The sequence below is a fragment of the Coregonus lavaretus genome (genome assembly GCF_964263955.1).
Source record: "Coregonus lavaretus genome assembly, chromosome: 21".
Classification (NCBI taxonomy): domain Eukaryota; kingdom Metazoa; phylum Chordata; class Actinopteri; order Salmoniformes; family Salmonidae; genus Coregonus; species Coregonus lavaretus.
The window spans coordinates 20642360-20657996 of record NC_140008.1 but is presented as its reverse complement, the minus strand read 5'-3'; the positions used below and the strand labels follow the sequence as shown (position 1 = coordinate 20657996).

Below are 15637 nucleotides of genomic sequence, written 5' to 3'. Positions count from 1 at the left end.
GACAAACACCAAATTGAGACTCTGCATGCAGAATTCTGCAAAAATGTCCTCAGTGTACAATGAAAAACGGCAAATAATGCATGCAGAGCAGAATTAGGCTGATACCCGCTAATTATCAAAATCCAGAAAAGAGCCGTTAAATTCTATAACAACTTAAAAGGAAGCGATTCCCAAACGTTCCATAACAAAGCCATCACCTACAGAGAGATGAACTTGCAGAAGAGTCCCCTAAGTGAGCTGGTCCTGGGGCTCTGTTCACAAACACAAACAGACCCCACACAGCCCCAGGACAACAACCCAATTAGACCCAACCAAATCATGAGAAAACAAAAAGATAATTACTTGACACATTGGAAAGAATTAACAAAAAAACAGAGCATGCTATTTGGCCCTAATCAGAGAGTACACGGACTCAGTGAGCATAGCCTTGCTATTGAGAAAGGCCGCTGTAGGTAGACCTGGCTCTCAAGAGAAAACAGGCTATGTGCACACTGCCCACAAAATGAGGTGGAAACTGAGCTGCACTTCCTAACCTCCTGCCAAATGTATGACCCTATTAGAGACACATATTTCCCTCAGATTACAGAGATCCACAAAGAATTCGAAAACAAACCCAATATTGATAAACTCCCTTATCTACTGGGTGAAATACCACAGTGTGCTATCACAGCAACAATATTTGTGACCTGTTGCCACAAGAAAAGGGCAACCAGTGAAGAACAAACACCATTGTAAATACAACCCATATTTATGTTTATTTATTTTCCAATTTGTACTTTAACTATTTGCACATTGTTACAACACTGTATATATACATAATAAGACATTTGAAATGTCTTTCTCCTTTTGGAAATTCTGAGTGTAATGTTTACTGTTAATATTTATTGTTTATTTCACGTTGTTTTTCACTGTTTACTATCTACTTCATTTGCTTTGGTAATGTTAACATACGCTATGCCAATATAGCCCTTAAATTGAAATTGAATTGAGAGAGAGAGAGAGAGAGAGAGAGAGAGAGAGAGAGAGAGAGAGAGAGGGAGAGAGAGAGAGAGAGAGAGTGAGTGAATGAATGAGTGAGTGAGTGAGTGATTGAGTGAGTGAGTGAGTGAGTGAGTGAGTGAGTGAGTGAGTGAGTGAGTGAGTGAGTGAGTGAGTGAGTGAGTGAGTGAGTGAGTGAGGGGGTGAGGGGGTGAGTGAGTGAGTGAGTGAGTGAATGAATGAGAGAGAGAGAGAGAGAAAGAGACAGAGAAAGAGAGAGAAAAATTGAAAGAGAGAGAGAGAGAGCGTCCCCCACGACGACAGGACAGCGGAGTCACTGACCACCTTCCGGAGACACTTGAAACCCTACCTCTTTAAGGAATACCTGGAATAATATAAAGTAATCCTTCTACCCCACCTCCCCCATAAAAAAAATAAAAGTGCTTGTCCCACTGGCTATCATAAGTTGAATGCACCAATTTGTAAGTCGCTCTGGATAAGAGCGTCTGCTAAATTATGTACATGTAAATGTACATGTAAATTATCATTACCAAGCCCTGTAATGCCAAGAGCTGAGCAAAGAAAATAGTCCCCTCATCCAGCTGGTTATGGCGTTCAGTTCACAAACCTGTTCTACTAACACACTGAAGCCTCAGGACCTGAACAGCCAATCAATCAGAATAAACCAAATTACAACACAGTCAAAACTAAACTACATTACCTATTGGGAAACACAAGCACAAAGCAAAATGCAGTGCTATCTGGCCCTAAATCAACAGTACACCATGGCAAACTATTTGACCATGGTTGCTGATCAAAACCTTAGAAAAACCTTGACAAAGTACAGGCTCAGTGAGCACAGCCTTGCCATTGAGAAGGGTAGACACAGGAAAACGTGGCTCCCTGTAGAGGAAAGACTGTGCAACCACTGCACCACAGCTGAACCCAAGACAGAGCTGCATTTACTGACAAAATGTAAAAAAAAATATATAAAACAATTAGAGAGTGTCATTTCCCCAAATTTGAAACCCTTATTCAAGGTTTCAAAGACCTCTCTGATGAGAATAGGCTACCCATCCTGTTGGGGGAGGACGCAGAGAGCTGTGGGTTGGCAGCGCGCTACATTGCTGCCTGCCATAAAATGAGGGACAGTGTCTGACAGACCAACCAACCTGCACATGTCCTCTATGCCATTGTTATTGTTATTGTTCAATGTATGGTTATGTTGGCCCTTGATTATTGTTGTTACTGTTGTCCCATTGACAATATTGATTATTATTATTTTAATTATTTTAATATTGTAAATGTATCACTTCATCTCCAAAGTACGCTTTGGCAATATGTACTGTTCAATGTATTGAATTGAATTGAATTGAATTGAATTGAATTGAATTGAGAGAGAGAGAGAGAGAGAGAGAGAGAGAGAGAGAGAGAGAGAGAGAGAGAGAGAGAGAGAGAGATGTCCATTACAATAGAAGAGCAGAGCGAGGCGGTTTTAAAGTCAGGGCCATGCTCTCTATGGAGCAGACACCCAAGGCCACAGAATGACACTGAGAAGGACATCCACAGAACAGAACAGAGGCTGCCAGGGTCTGTGAAGCTGAGCTGCCTGGAACTTCACATGTCTCAGATCCATGTCTCCCAGGGCCAGGCTCTGATTTCTCTCTGTAGTCGCCCCGCTGTTCGCCAGATTTGCTGGAGCTCAAAGTTAGATTAGAAACCATCTTGTGTCACCCCTGACAAATGGTGCAACAAAACAACATGTTTGGCTTTTGGGCGATCGCTCTCTTGTTCTTTTTTAAAACATATTTTTAAGCACCCACCCGACCCTCTCTTCCCCTTTGTTTCTCCCATTCCCTCACTCCCCAGGCAACTCCCTGAGCTGAAACATTGGAGCACTTGTTTGTTTAAACAGCATTTTTTTCAAGCAGGCAATGTTTGTGGGCAGCCTCACCAGGGGGTCCTGGAAGCAAAGCATGGGCAGTGACTGATCAATAGTTTATCTGTCTCAGTGAGAGGGATGTTATGTGTCTAATCACACAGACACAATCTGCATGCAAGAAACACCAACAAACAGTCACGCAAATACAAACCAAGTCCCTCTTTATCACACGCAAACAGAAACAAATGTGCACGTTTTACCTCCCTTAAACTATAACTTGCTCACTCTCTCTCATCCCTGTTTGACCTTAGTCTTCCCTCACTACTCTCTACCAGACCTCCTGGCCTATCTATCCCCCTCAGTGGTGCTATCTATGCCTACAGATTCCCTCTCTATAGAGTAAGAATGAGTGAGAGGAATATTGAGTGTCTCTATCCAATTCTGAATTCTATTAGACTCTGAGGAGGTTGCAGCAGAATGCCAAATGAAGAATATCTCTCTGCCTGTGACAGTGAGAAACCGCTCTCAGCCCCTTGAGTGTCTGTGCCCCCTCTCTGTGTCCCCTCTCCTGTCCCCTCCACAGCAGGCAGGGGTACCAATGCGTTCACCTCTGCCAGCCCTTTCAGCTGATCATTAGGCACCATCCATAAATAACAACCCCCTGATGAGTCAGTTTGCACTTAACATCCGAGGATGAGCAGTCAGTCAGGAGGGCAGTGCATCTACCGGCCTCTGCTGCAGCCTACATGTTGAATAAAGTTATTTTAATATTTGAAATATGAATGTCAACGTGTCTGGAAGCAATAGAGATTGGCTGCTCATCTTCATTCTGTCCCTGCCTCGTATCAATATGCACAGCAGTATGGTGCCTCTGGTTCAAGTGAGAGCTGCATTCTGGGATGGCTAAAGAGAGGGGCTTTGGAATGAGTCAGACATCAGTGGATCTGGCCATTGGAATACTGTACAGTAGTGAGACAAGGAGTTCCCTACCTATCTAGTGAATGATGCAAACAGTCACACAGGATGAGGAACACTAGGTTACTTGGCAAACTTATAATTCAACTTTACAATAGTTTCTGCTAATGTCACCAGCCACTGTGTAGACCCAGCGACACTATTTAAGAACACTTACACAGCAAAGAATCGCCCGTCAATGTGAAGCCTGGCTGATTCATATAGAATTTGTCCTCTACAGAATCTGTACTTTATAGTGCCCCTGTGGCACAAAGTATCTACTGTCATTGAACAAAGGAACTGCACAGAATTTAAGTCACCACATTTAGAGTCTAGGGTATCTCCCATGGTCTCTCCTGTGTAATATATTCAGTCCAACCATGGTGGCCTTGACCGCTCTACTTTATCCTCCTCCTCCTCTTTCCTTGCTTTCCCCCTCTTTCTCTCTCTCCAATCATGTGCTCTGGATAGATATGAGGTGAATTTAAGCCTGTAAATGAAGTAATTTGGTTTGAACATACTTGGACAAGTAATAAGACCACTTAATATAATTCCCCCTCCCACAATCTGCACAGATAAAGAGAGGAGGAGGGAGATGTAAAAGGGTGAGAGAACAAAATAGAGGGGGAATATTGGATACCGAGAGAAAATAGAGCAAACTGACATTAAAGGAAAAAATAAATTAAAATAAATAAATAGGGGAAAGGACATAGGAGGAGATAAAATAAGACTAAATAGATTATACTGTGACGTGCAGAGGCAGAGGGCAATAGCCTTTTGAAAAGCAGAGTCAATTTCCATGATTAATAATGCTGATGAGCGCTGATTGGCAGATGTGGTTACTGGTGACAGGTGGCAGTTTCCTTTCACAGTATGATATGGGGGTTTCAACAGTAAGCTGACAGTTGTCCCTACACCATCGATGGAGGGGACAAGCTTGGAACAGACCAGTGTCTAGCTTTAGGTTGGCTGGGAAGCCCTAAGGTTGTGGTAGGGGGCTTTTGGGTTAGATCTTGTATGGAGAGCAATTGGAGACCTAGACGGTCAGCCGGACTTCACCACACCACATCTCTTCAGCAGGCAGTAGCTCTCCTCTCCTCAGGCCAGCCACACAGTGTTGACATACCATCACATATTTACTAACAGTTCTGGGGCTGGATTCACAAGGCTTATTCTAATGATACAGTGAGGGAAAAAAGTATTTGATCCCCTGCTGATTTTGTACGTTTGCCCACTGACAAAGAAATGATCAGTCTATAATTTTAATGGTAGGTTTATTTGAACAGTGAGAGACAGTAACAACAAAAAAATCCAGAAAAAACGCATGTAAAAAATGTTATAAATTGATTTGCATTTTAATGAGGGAAATAAGTATTTGACCCCCTCTCAATCAGAAAGATTTTTGGCTCCCTGGTGTCTTTTATACAGGTAACGAGCTGAGATTAGGAGCACACGCTTAAAGGGAGTGCTCCTAATCTCAGCTTGTTACCTGTATAAAAGACACCTGTCCACAGAAGCAATCAATCAATCAGATTCCAAACTCTCCACCATGGCCAAGACCAAAGAGCTCTCCAAGGATGTCAGGGACAAGATTGTAGACCTACACAAGGCTGGAATGGGCTACAAGACCATCGCCAAGCAGCTTGGTGAGAAGGTGACAACAGTTGGTGCTATTATTCGCAAATGGAAGAAACACAAAATACCTGTCAATCTCCCTCGGCCTGGGGCTCCATGCAAGATCTCACCTCGTGGAGTTGCAATGATCATGAGAACGGTGAGGAATCAGCCCAGAACTACATGGGAGGATCTTGTAAATGATCTCAAGGCAGCTGGGACCATAGTCACCAAGAAAACAATTGGTAACACACTACGCCGTGAAGGACTGAAATCCTGCAGCGCCCGTAAGGTCCCCCTGCTCAAGAAAGCACATATACAGGGCCGTCTGAAGTTTGCCAATGAACATCTGAATAATTCAGAGGAGATCTGGGTGAAAGTGTTATGGTTAGATGAGAACAAAATCGAGCTCTTTGTCATCAACTCAACTCGCCGTGTTTGGAGGAGGAGGAATGCTGCCTATGACCCCAAGAACAACATCCCCACCATCATGCTTTGGAGGTGTTTTTCTGCTAAGGGGACAGGACAACTTCACCGCATCAAAGGGACGATGGAAGGGGCCATGTACCGTCAAATCTTGGGTGAGAACCTCCTTCCCTCAGCCAGGGCATTGAGAGGGGTCGTGGATGGGTATTCCAGCATGACAATGACCCAAAACACACGGCCAAGGCAACAAAGGAGTGGCTCAAGAAGAAGCACATTAAGGTCCTGGAGTGGCCTAGCCAGTCTCCACACCTTAATCCCATAGAAAATCTGTGGAGGGAGCTGAAGGTTCGAGTTGCCAAACGTCAGCCTCGAAACCTTTATGACTTGGAGAAGATCTGCAAAGAGGAGTGGAACAAAATCTATCCTGAGATGTGTGCAAACCTGGTGGCCAACTACAAGAAACGTCTTACCTCTGTGACTGCCAACAAGGGTTTTGCCACCAAGTACTAAGTCATGTTTTGCAGAGGGGTCAAATATGTATTTCCCTCATTAAAATGCAAATCAATTTATAACATTTTTTACATGCGTTTTTCTGGATTTGTTGTTATTCTGTCTCTCACTGTTCAAATAAACCTACCATTAAAATTATAGACTGATCATGTCTTTGTCAGTGGGCAAACAAACAAAATCAGCAGGGGATCAAATACTTTTTTCCCTCACTGTAAATGAAGCATTCATCAAGCACTCCAAGGCTTTTCCAATGTGTTGGACTACTCATAGTCCTTTAAGATAAAGAGGGATTGTAGATTTTTAATTCATGTTTATGCCTCAAAACATGTTGTGTTACAGCCTGAATTCAAAATGTATATATGAAAAATATATATCACCCATCTACACACAATACTCCATAATGACATAATTAAAACATGTTTTTAGAAATTTTAGCAAATTTATTGAAAATGAAATACAGGGTCAATACTTTGTAGAAGCACCTTTCAGCGGTTACTGCTGTGAGTCTATCTGGGTCAGTCTCTAAGAGCTTTCCCCACCTGGATTGTGCAACATTTGTCCATTATACTTTTCAAAATTCTTCAAGCTCTGTCAAATTTGTTGCTGATCATTGCTAGACAACCATTTTCATTTGCCATATTTTTCAAATAGATTTAAGTCAAAACTGTAATTTGGCCACTCAGGAACATTTACTGTCTTCTTGGTAAGTAACGCCAGTGTAGATTTGGCCTTGTCTGGTGGAAAGCAGACTGAACCAGGTTTTCCTCTAGAATTTTACCTGTGCTTTGCTCCATTCCGTTTCTTTTTTGTCCTGAAAAACTCTCCAGTCCATAAAGATTACAAGCATAGCCATAACATGATGCAACCACCACTATGCTTGTAAATATGGAGAGTGGTACTCAGTAATGTGTTGTTTTGGATTTGCCCCAAACATAACACTTTGTATTTAGGACAAAAAGTGAATAACTTTGCCAAATGTTTTACAGCATTACTTTATTGCCTTGTTGCAAACAGGATGCATGTTTTAGAATATTTTGATTCTATACAGGCTACCTTCTTTTCACTTTGTCAATTAGGTTAGTATTGTGGAGTAACTACAATGTTGTTGATCCATCCTCAGTTTTCTCCTATCACAGCAATTCAACTATGTAACTGTTTTAAAGTCACCATTGGCCTCATGGTGAAATTACGGAGCGGTTTCCTTACTATCCTGCAAATGAGTTAGGAAGGACGCCTGTATCTTTGTAGTGACTGGGGGTATTGATACACCACCCAAAGTGTAATTAATAACTTCACTATGCTCAAAGGGATATTCAACAACTGCTTTTTTTTTTAAAACCAATCTACCAATAGGTGCCCTACTTTGCGAGGCATTGAAAACCTCCCTGGTCTTTGTGGTTGAATATGTGTTTGAAATTCACTGCTCGACTGAGGGACCTTTTACATTTACATTTACGTCATTTAGCAGACGCTCTTATCCAGAGCGACTTACAAATTGGTGCATTCACCTTATAGCCAGTGGGATAACCACTTTACAATGTTTATATTTTTTTGTTTTGGGGGGGTGGGGGGGGGGGGGGGGGGGGGGGTAGAAGGATTACTTTATCCTATCCCAGGTATTCCTTAAAGACGTGGGGTTTCAAATGTCTCCGGAAGGTGGTGAGTGACTCCGCTGTCCTGGCATCGTGAGGGAGCTTGTTCCACCATTGGGGTGCCAGAGCAGCGAACAGTTTTGACTGGGCTGAGCGGGAACTGTGCTTCCGCAGAGGTAGGGGAGCCAGCAGGCCAGAGGTGGATGAACGCAATGCCCTCGTTTGGGTGTAGGGACTGATCAGAGCCTGAAGGTACGGAGGTGCCGTTCCCCTCACAGCTCCGTAGGCAAGCACCATGGTCTTGTAGCAGATGCGAGCTTCAACTGGAAGCCAGTGGAGTGTGCGGAGGAGCGGGGTGACGTGAGAGAACTTGGGAAGGTTTAACAACAGACGGGCTGCGGCATTCTGGATGGGTTGTAGGGGTTTAATGGCACAGGCAGGGAGCCCAGCCAATAGCGAGTTGCAGTAATCCAGACGGGAGATGACAAGTGCCTGGATTAGGACCTGTGCCGCTTCCTGTGTAAGGCAGGGTCGTACTCTCCGAATGTTGTAGAGCATGAACCTACAGGATCGGGTCACCGTCTTGATGTTAGCGGAGAACGACAGGGTGTTGTCCAGGGTCACGCCAAGGTTCTTCGCACTCTGGGAGGAGGACACAACGGAGTTGTCAACCGTGATGGCGAGATCATGGAACGGGCAGTCCTTCCCCGGGAGGAAGAGCAGCTCCGTCTTGCCAAGGTTCAGCTTGAGGTGGTGATCTGTCATCCACACTGATATGTCTGCCAGACATGCAGAGATGCGATTCGCCACCTGGTTATCAGAAGGGGGAAAGGAGAAGATTAGTTGTGTGTCGTCTGCGTAGCAATGATAGGAGAGGCCATGTGAGGATATGACAGAGCCAAGTGACTTGGTGTATAGCGAGAATAGGAGAGGGCCTAGAATTGAGCCCTGGGGGACACCAGTGGTGAGAGCACGTGGTGCGGAGACAGCTTCTCGCCACGCCACTTGGTAGGAGCGACCGGTCAGGTAGGACGCAATCCAAGAGTGAGCCGCGCCGTAGATGCCCAGCTCGGAGAGGGTGGAGAGTAGGATCTGATGGTTCACAGTATCAAAGGCAGCAGACAGGCCTAGAAGGACAAGAGCAGAGGAGAGAGAGTTAGCTTTAGCAGTGCGGAGAGCCTCTGTGACACAGAGAAGAGCAGTCTCAGTTGAATGACCAGTCTTGAAACCTGACTGGTTTGGATCAAGAAGGTCATTCTGAGAGAGATAGCAAGAGAGTTGGCTAAAGACGGCACGCTCAAGAGTTTTGGAGAGAAAAGAAAGAAGGGATACTGGTCTGTAGTTGTTGACATCAGAGGGATCGAGTGTTGGTTTTTTGAGAAGGGGTGCAACTCTCGCTCTCTTGAAGACGGACATAGCCAGCGGTCAAGGATGAGTTGATCAGCGAGGTGAGGTAAGGGAGAAGGTCACCGGAGATGGTCTGGAGAAGAGAGGAGGGGATAGGGTCAAGCGGGCAGGTTGTTGGGCGGCCGGCCGTCACAAGTCGCAAGATTTTATCTGGAGAGAGAGGGGAGAAAGAAGTCAAAGCATAGGGTAGGGCAGTGTGAGCAGGACCAGCAGTGTCATTTGACTTAACAAACGAGGATCTGATGTCGTCAACCTTCTTTTCAAAATGGTTGACGAAGTCATCCACAGAGAGGGAGGAGGGGGGAGGGGGAGGAGGATTCAGCAGGGAGGAGAAAGTGGCAAAGAGCTTCCTAGGGTTAGAGGCAGATGCTTGGAATTTAGAGTGGTAGAAAGTGGCCTTAGCAGCAGAAACAGATGAAGAAAATGTAGAGAGGAGGGAGTGAAAAGATGCCAGGTCCGCAGGGAGTCTAGTTTTCCTCCATTTCCGCTCAGCTGCCTGGAGCCCTGTTCTGTGAGCTCGCAATGAGTCATCAAGCCACGGAGCTGGAGGGGAGGACCGAGCCGGCCGGGAGGATAGGGGACATAGAGAGTCAAAGGATGCAGAAAGGGAGGAGAGGAGGGTTGAGGAGGCAGAATCAGGAGATTGGAAGGAGAAGGTTTGAGCAGAGGGAAGAGATGATAGGATGGAAGAGGAAAGAGTAGCGGGAGAGAAAGAGCGAAGGTTGCGACGGCGCATTACCATCTGAGTAGGGGCAGAGTGAGTAGTGTTGGAGGAGATCGAGAGAGAAAAGGATACAAAGTAGTGGTCGGAGACATGGAGGGGAGTTGCAGTGAGATTAGTAGAAGAACAGCATCTAGTAAAGATGAGGTCAAGCGTATTGCCTGCCTTGTGAGTAGGGCGGGACGGTGAGAGGGTGAGGTCAAAAGAGGAGAGGAGTGGAAAGAAGGAGGCAGAGAGAAATTAGTCAAAGGTAGACGTAGGGAGGTTGAAGTCCCCCAGAACTGTGAGGGGTGAGCCATCCTCAGGAAAGGAACTTATCAAGGCGTCAAGCTCATTGATGAACTCTCCAAGGGAACCTGGAGGGCGATAAATGACAAGGATGTCAAGCTTAAATGGGCTAGTGACTGTGACAGCATGGAATTCAAATGAGGAGATAGACAAATGGGTCAGGGGAAAAATAGAGAATGTCCACTTGGGAGAGATGAGGATTCCTGTGCCACCACCCCGCTGACCAGATGCTCTCGGGGTATGCGAGAACACATGGTCAGACGAGGAGAGAGCAGTAGGAGTAGCAGTGTTTTCAGTGGTAATCCATGTTTCCGTCAGCACCAAGAAGTCGAGGGACTGGAGGGTAGCATAGGCTGAGATGAACTCTGCCTTGTTGGCAGCAGAACAGCAGTTCCAGAGGCTGCCTGAGACCTGGAACTCCACGTGGGTGGTGCGTGCAGGGACCACCAGGTTAGAGAGGCAGCAGCCACGCGGTGTGAGGCGTTTGTATAGCCTGTGCAGAGAGGAGAGAACAGGGATAGACAGAGGCATAGTTGACAGGCTACAGAAAATGGCTACAATAATGCAAAGGAGATCGGAATGAAATGAACTAAACATCTGGGAAAGGAGAGAGCGGGGCCTCCCTCACCACAACACCCAAATATAACTCTCCCAACTTCCACCTCAGAAACTATAATTGTTGTAAACTACAGCGGTTAAATGTTTTCTAGGAATAGACTAACTTAGTTTATTCATCTAGCTAACTTGGTACAGTATTCTTCCGTGAAAATCGTCCAGGGCACCTAGTCATAAGACGCCACAGCCAGCTAGCATGCCGGACTCCAACAACACGGTTTAGCACCAATACTCGGCCACAACAAACCACCAGTGTGTCAACACGCCAAGCAGATCATTCGTGTCCGTGTCTAACGTTGTGGGTTAGTCCCGACAGCTTGAGCGAGTCCGTCGTCAACTTATTCAGCCAGTTAGTTAGCTAGAATAGTTAGCATACTAGCTAGCCATTGCTTTCAGACAAAGAAGAAACCCCTCCTTTCACGGCACGAACACACAGAGAGAGCCAAGCTAACGTTAACTAGTCACCCATGTCCCGAATTCCTTGAACGACTCTGGCTACCAATATGTAAAAACAAAACACAAATGTAGGTTATAACTTACCCCTAGCAGCTACTGTTAGCTAGCCAAGTGCAATGCTAGCCACTGAATTGACTCAGCCAGTTTGCGTCTGTTCGCTAGGTTGTTCCAGCTATTGTTTACTAGTAGCTATCCAGGTAGCAACAAGCTACCTTACATATAATTGTATGTGTGGGGTACAGAGTTGAGGTAGTCAATCAAAAATAATGTTAAACACTATTATTGCACACAGAGTGAGTCCATGCAACTTATTATGTGACTTGTTAAGAACATTTTTACTCCTGAACATATTTAGGCTTGCCATAAAAAAGGGGGTGAATACCTACTGACTCAAGACATTTCAGCTTTTCATTTTTTATTAACATAATTCCACTTTGACATTATGGGGTATTGTGTGTAGGCCAGTGATAGTGATACAAAATCTGAGTTTAATCAATTTTCAATTCAGGCTGTAACAACAAAATGTGGAAAAAGCAGTAGGCAGTGAACAACTGCATCAGAAATGTCTAAACTTTCTGACAAACTAAACATCAGAGAGATACTTCATGTAGATAGATAATGCTAATGTACTGATGCATGATTGAGCGTATAAGCAGATAGACTGAAAGAAGGATACTCAGAACCCATCACACAGACATAAAGGAAGAAGGCTGCTAATGATACACTGCAGAGTAGAGCCAGGCCAAGTCTCGCTTTTACAGTAGCACCATGTCACACTAACCCAAATAAACACCTTTAGAAAATTTCACACACAAATTATACACATGTTCTGGCAAGCTTATTCCAACATTCCAGAGTGTCTATGATCTATTGCAAATATAAATCCTATCCTTTACTGTCATATACATCCCATCTAATAGACATAGTGACGCGTTCATTTCATTGATAAAACCTTTAATCACTATTGGATGACACATACCTTATGTGACCGTCAGTACAGTAATCAGCTCCTGCTGTACCACTATTTAACTGATCTAAATGCTCACCTCAGAGGCCGAATGAAGTCAACCACTCCACAGCCAAGGACTCCACTAGGTCATCTGAGAAAAAGGCTCCACTCCATATTAGGTGGAAGGGTTTAATATCTATATTATTGATCAGCCCATATGGCTGCAGATCGATCTTATCTGGTCACAGACAGACTAACAATCAGTGAGAGAAGATACAGGAGTCTAAAAGTTTGTGTGTGTGTTAGTGTGTGTGTGTGTGTGTGTGTGTGTCCTGAATGAAGTAATGTCAATAATGTAACATGTCAGAGCTCCTCCTTCTATGACACAAAGAAGATAAACATGGTGATTTCTGAACATAGTGCTGTGGGAGGAAAACATTCCATGCAGGTAGCTCACTGTAGATACTGCAGAGTGGAAAATCCAAACAGCTAAATCTGTCTGAACACAGTTTATGGAAAACCTGAATAACTTTGTTAGCATGATAATGATAATTAAATTACTCTTTATAGAATAACCACAATTTAAAACCAGAATTTCCAAAATAATGGACAATCAGTTTCTGGCTCCCTCTGTGCTTCTGACTGGCGGTAGACAAAACAACAGTTTCTGTAACTTGATGGAAAAATACAATTACAATTATGAACTTTTCAAATATATAATGCCTGCTGCTGGTCTAATCAGTTGTCCCTCGGTACAGTCTTTGATTGGCTAGCCGCCCACAAACTGTAGCTATACCCTGACTGTACTTATTGCCAGACGAAACAAAATAATTTATGTTCCAGTGTCTGCCCTTACTTAGTTTATCCTAACCACTGTTTCCACAGTGAGACAATGCCTTCAAACGTTCAGTAAAACAGTATGACATAGTAAGACAAAGCGCCAGTGTGATAGGGGTTATTATAAGTGAGGAGAACCGAACTCACCTCTACAGACGTTGCCGTTGTCCGGCTCAAAGCCAGCCTTGCAGGTGCAGCTCCCAATGGGAACCATCCACTCTCCATCTCCGTTGCAGTACAGCTTGATGGGAACATCCACTTCCTCTGAGTTAGCGATGCACGTGCCTCTGGCGATGACCAGGGAGGTGCTCTCGGCGCCCGTCATGGTCTCGGGGAAGATGGCAAAGTTCTGCACCACGCTGGGGCACTTCTTATGGAAGACACGTATGGACAGCAGGGACATGCAGGCCCCGTAGTCCTGGAAGGCCAGGTAGAAACCACTACGAGACAGCGGGCCGAAGCTCCGCACCTCCGTGTTGACCTTCATCAATCGTCCACCAAAGTCCACCTGGGAGAAGCTCTCGTCAGCTGCGATGGTGTCCACCTTCAGGTAGGGGGCTTCCATCCAGAAGGCGGTTCCCTTGGTGGTGGCGATGACCGAGTCTGTCTCGTAGTAGTAGAGGTTGAACGTCTCCTTACAGGAGCCGGGAACACTGGGGATGGAGCTGCAGTCACGGACAGTGAAACGCATCTCCACATAGACACGCTGAGCCCCTCGTCTGTCGATGAAGGTGGTAAGGAGCCAGTTGTTCTGGCTGGGCTCGAACACGTTACACACCTGGTAGGTCCTGATGGTGTTGAGGTTCTCATCATAGCCACTCACCTCCTCCCACTGTGGAGAACACACACACACACAACAATCACAGAGACAAGTTAGAGTAAGGCTTCAATCAATCAACACGTCAGCAAGTCATGGAGAGAGAGATTATTGAGAGTGAGAGAGACAGAGTGAGAGACTTTGACCCTGCATATGTTTTTCTTCCATTTCCTAGTGTATCTCTGAATGCTGGTATTGGCTTTTAGCGGTCTACAATCCACTCAGGCACAGCCAGGTAACCACAGACAAGTGGCCCAACTAAAATCAGTATTGGGAGGTATGATTGAGCAAGGCCTCACCACATTAGGACATTTGGTGCATTACAGATGTAGGATTATACGAGGTATTGAATTAGAGCCTGAGAGAAAGGAAGGCCCATAGCCTCAGAACGAGCTGCCTAGTTAATGGAGTCAGCATTAAAGCAGTACACACACACATTAGGGGGCTGTGAGCCGGCCATAAAGCACTGATAAGACTTAAGCACAGCCAATGCTTTCACTACACCATTAATTCACACAATAATTAATTCACACATTACCATTTCTGTGACGGACCAGGAGCACTGCTACTGTGCATTAACACCACTTGTAAATCCTTCATAATCATCACAGAAATGTGTGTTGTGTGTGCAAGTATGAGATCAAGTATCTGTGCAATATGATGATATGATGATGTACTAATGGTCCTAATGATATTGAAACGCCCACTTCTCCACATGATGATCTCCTTATTTCCATGGACCAAGGGAGGGCCCACTCGATGGCCACAGCAGCCCATAGTCTGGCAGATTATGAAAGGCATGGATACAGAAACACTAGTGGAGAGTACACTACACCCCCCCCCCCCCCCCCCCCCCCCCCCACTGGGAGTTCTTGTTATATCCAACAAACCAGGCCTTCTTTAGGGAGGTGAGATGGATATGACGGTGTGTGGATGAGTGATGGATAAGGGTTGTGTGAAACGAGAGGTAACGTGGTGAGTTGTGGCTACCGGGGAGCACTGGAGTGGTGCATTGTGGGAGACGCTGTTGAAACAGTGGCCAGGAAGAGGAGCAGATCACAGAGAGCTGAGATGATTAATGAGTTTACAGAGAGCCCTGACACAAGTTAAACCTTCTATTTTTTCTCAGCGCCTCTCCTTCGCTCTGCGCCTCTTCCCTAGGATGACCATTCATCAGAATTAGAGCGACTTGTCCATTTCAACACCAAGCTGACATTAATACAGCCAGGTTCCAGCTACAGAGAGAGAGAGGGTGCTCAGTGCAGCCAGAGCCAAGCCAAGGGGACCAACCACATCCACACTATCCACAGATGACCTATTTTTCACAACTTCCCAGAGTATGTTGTGTAAAATAGTCTGAGTATTTGTCTCACATCAACATAAATTGCTGTGCCACAACAATTGTGCCATGCATCCACTGTTCCCTAACCAAGCAGACATGACGGATGCCTTAAGAAGTCATGACGAGTCTCTCAGAGCTTATCCAACTGGATGGCTTAGATCAGGACACTCCAGTGACTTTACTTCGTCTAGGGAGTAACTCACTGTTCAGCCCAATCTCCAGTCTGACTCCTGTAATTACAACCCAGCT

General features: G+C 45.2%; 1 protein-coding gene across 1 annotated transcript in view; it reads right to left on the bottom strand.

The window, feature by feature from the left end:
- The window catches only part of LOC311149076 (ephrin type-B receptor 1-like), a 229608-nt gene that overhangs the window by 130255 nt on the left and 83716 nt on the right, over positions 1-15637 (bottom strand). Inside the window, exon 3 of the mRNA XM_084186184.1 lies at positions 13377-14061. Within this exon, the coding sequence (XP_084042310.1) occupies positions 13377-14061 (685 nt within the window). The remainder of the gene's footprint in view (positions 1-13376; positions 14062-15637) is intronic.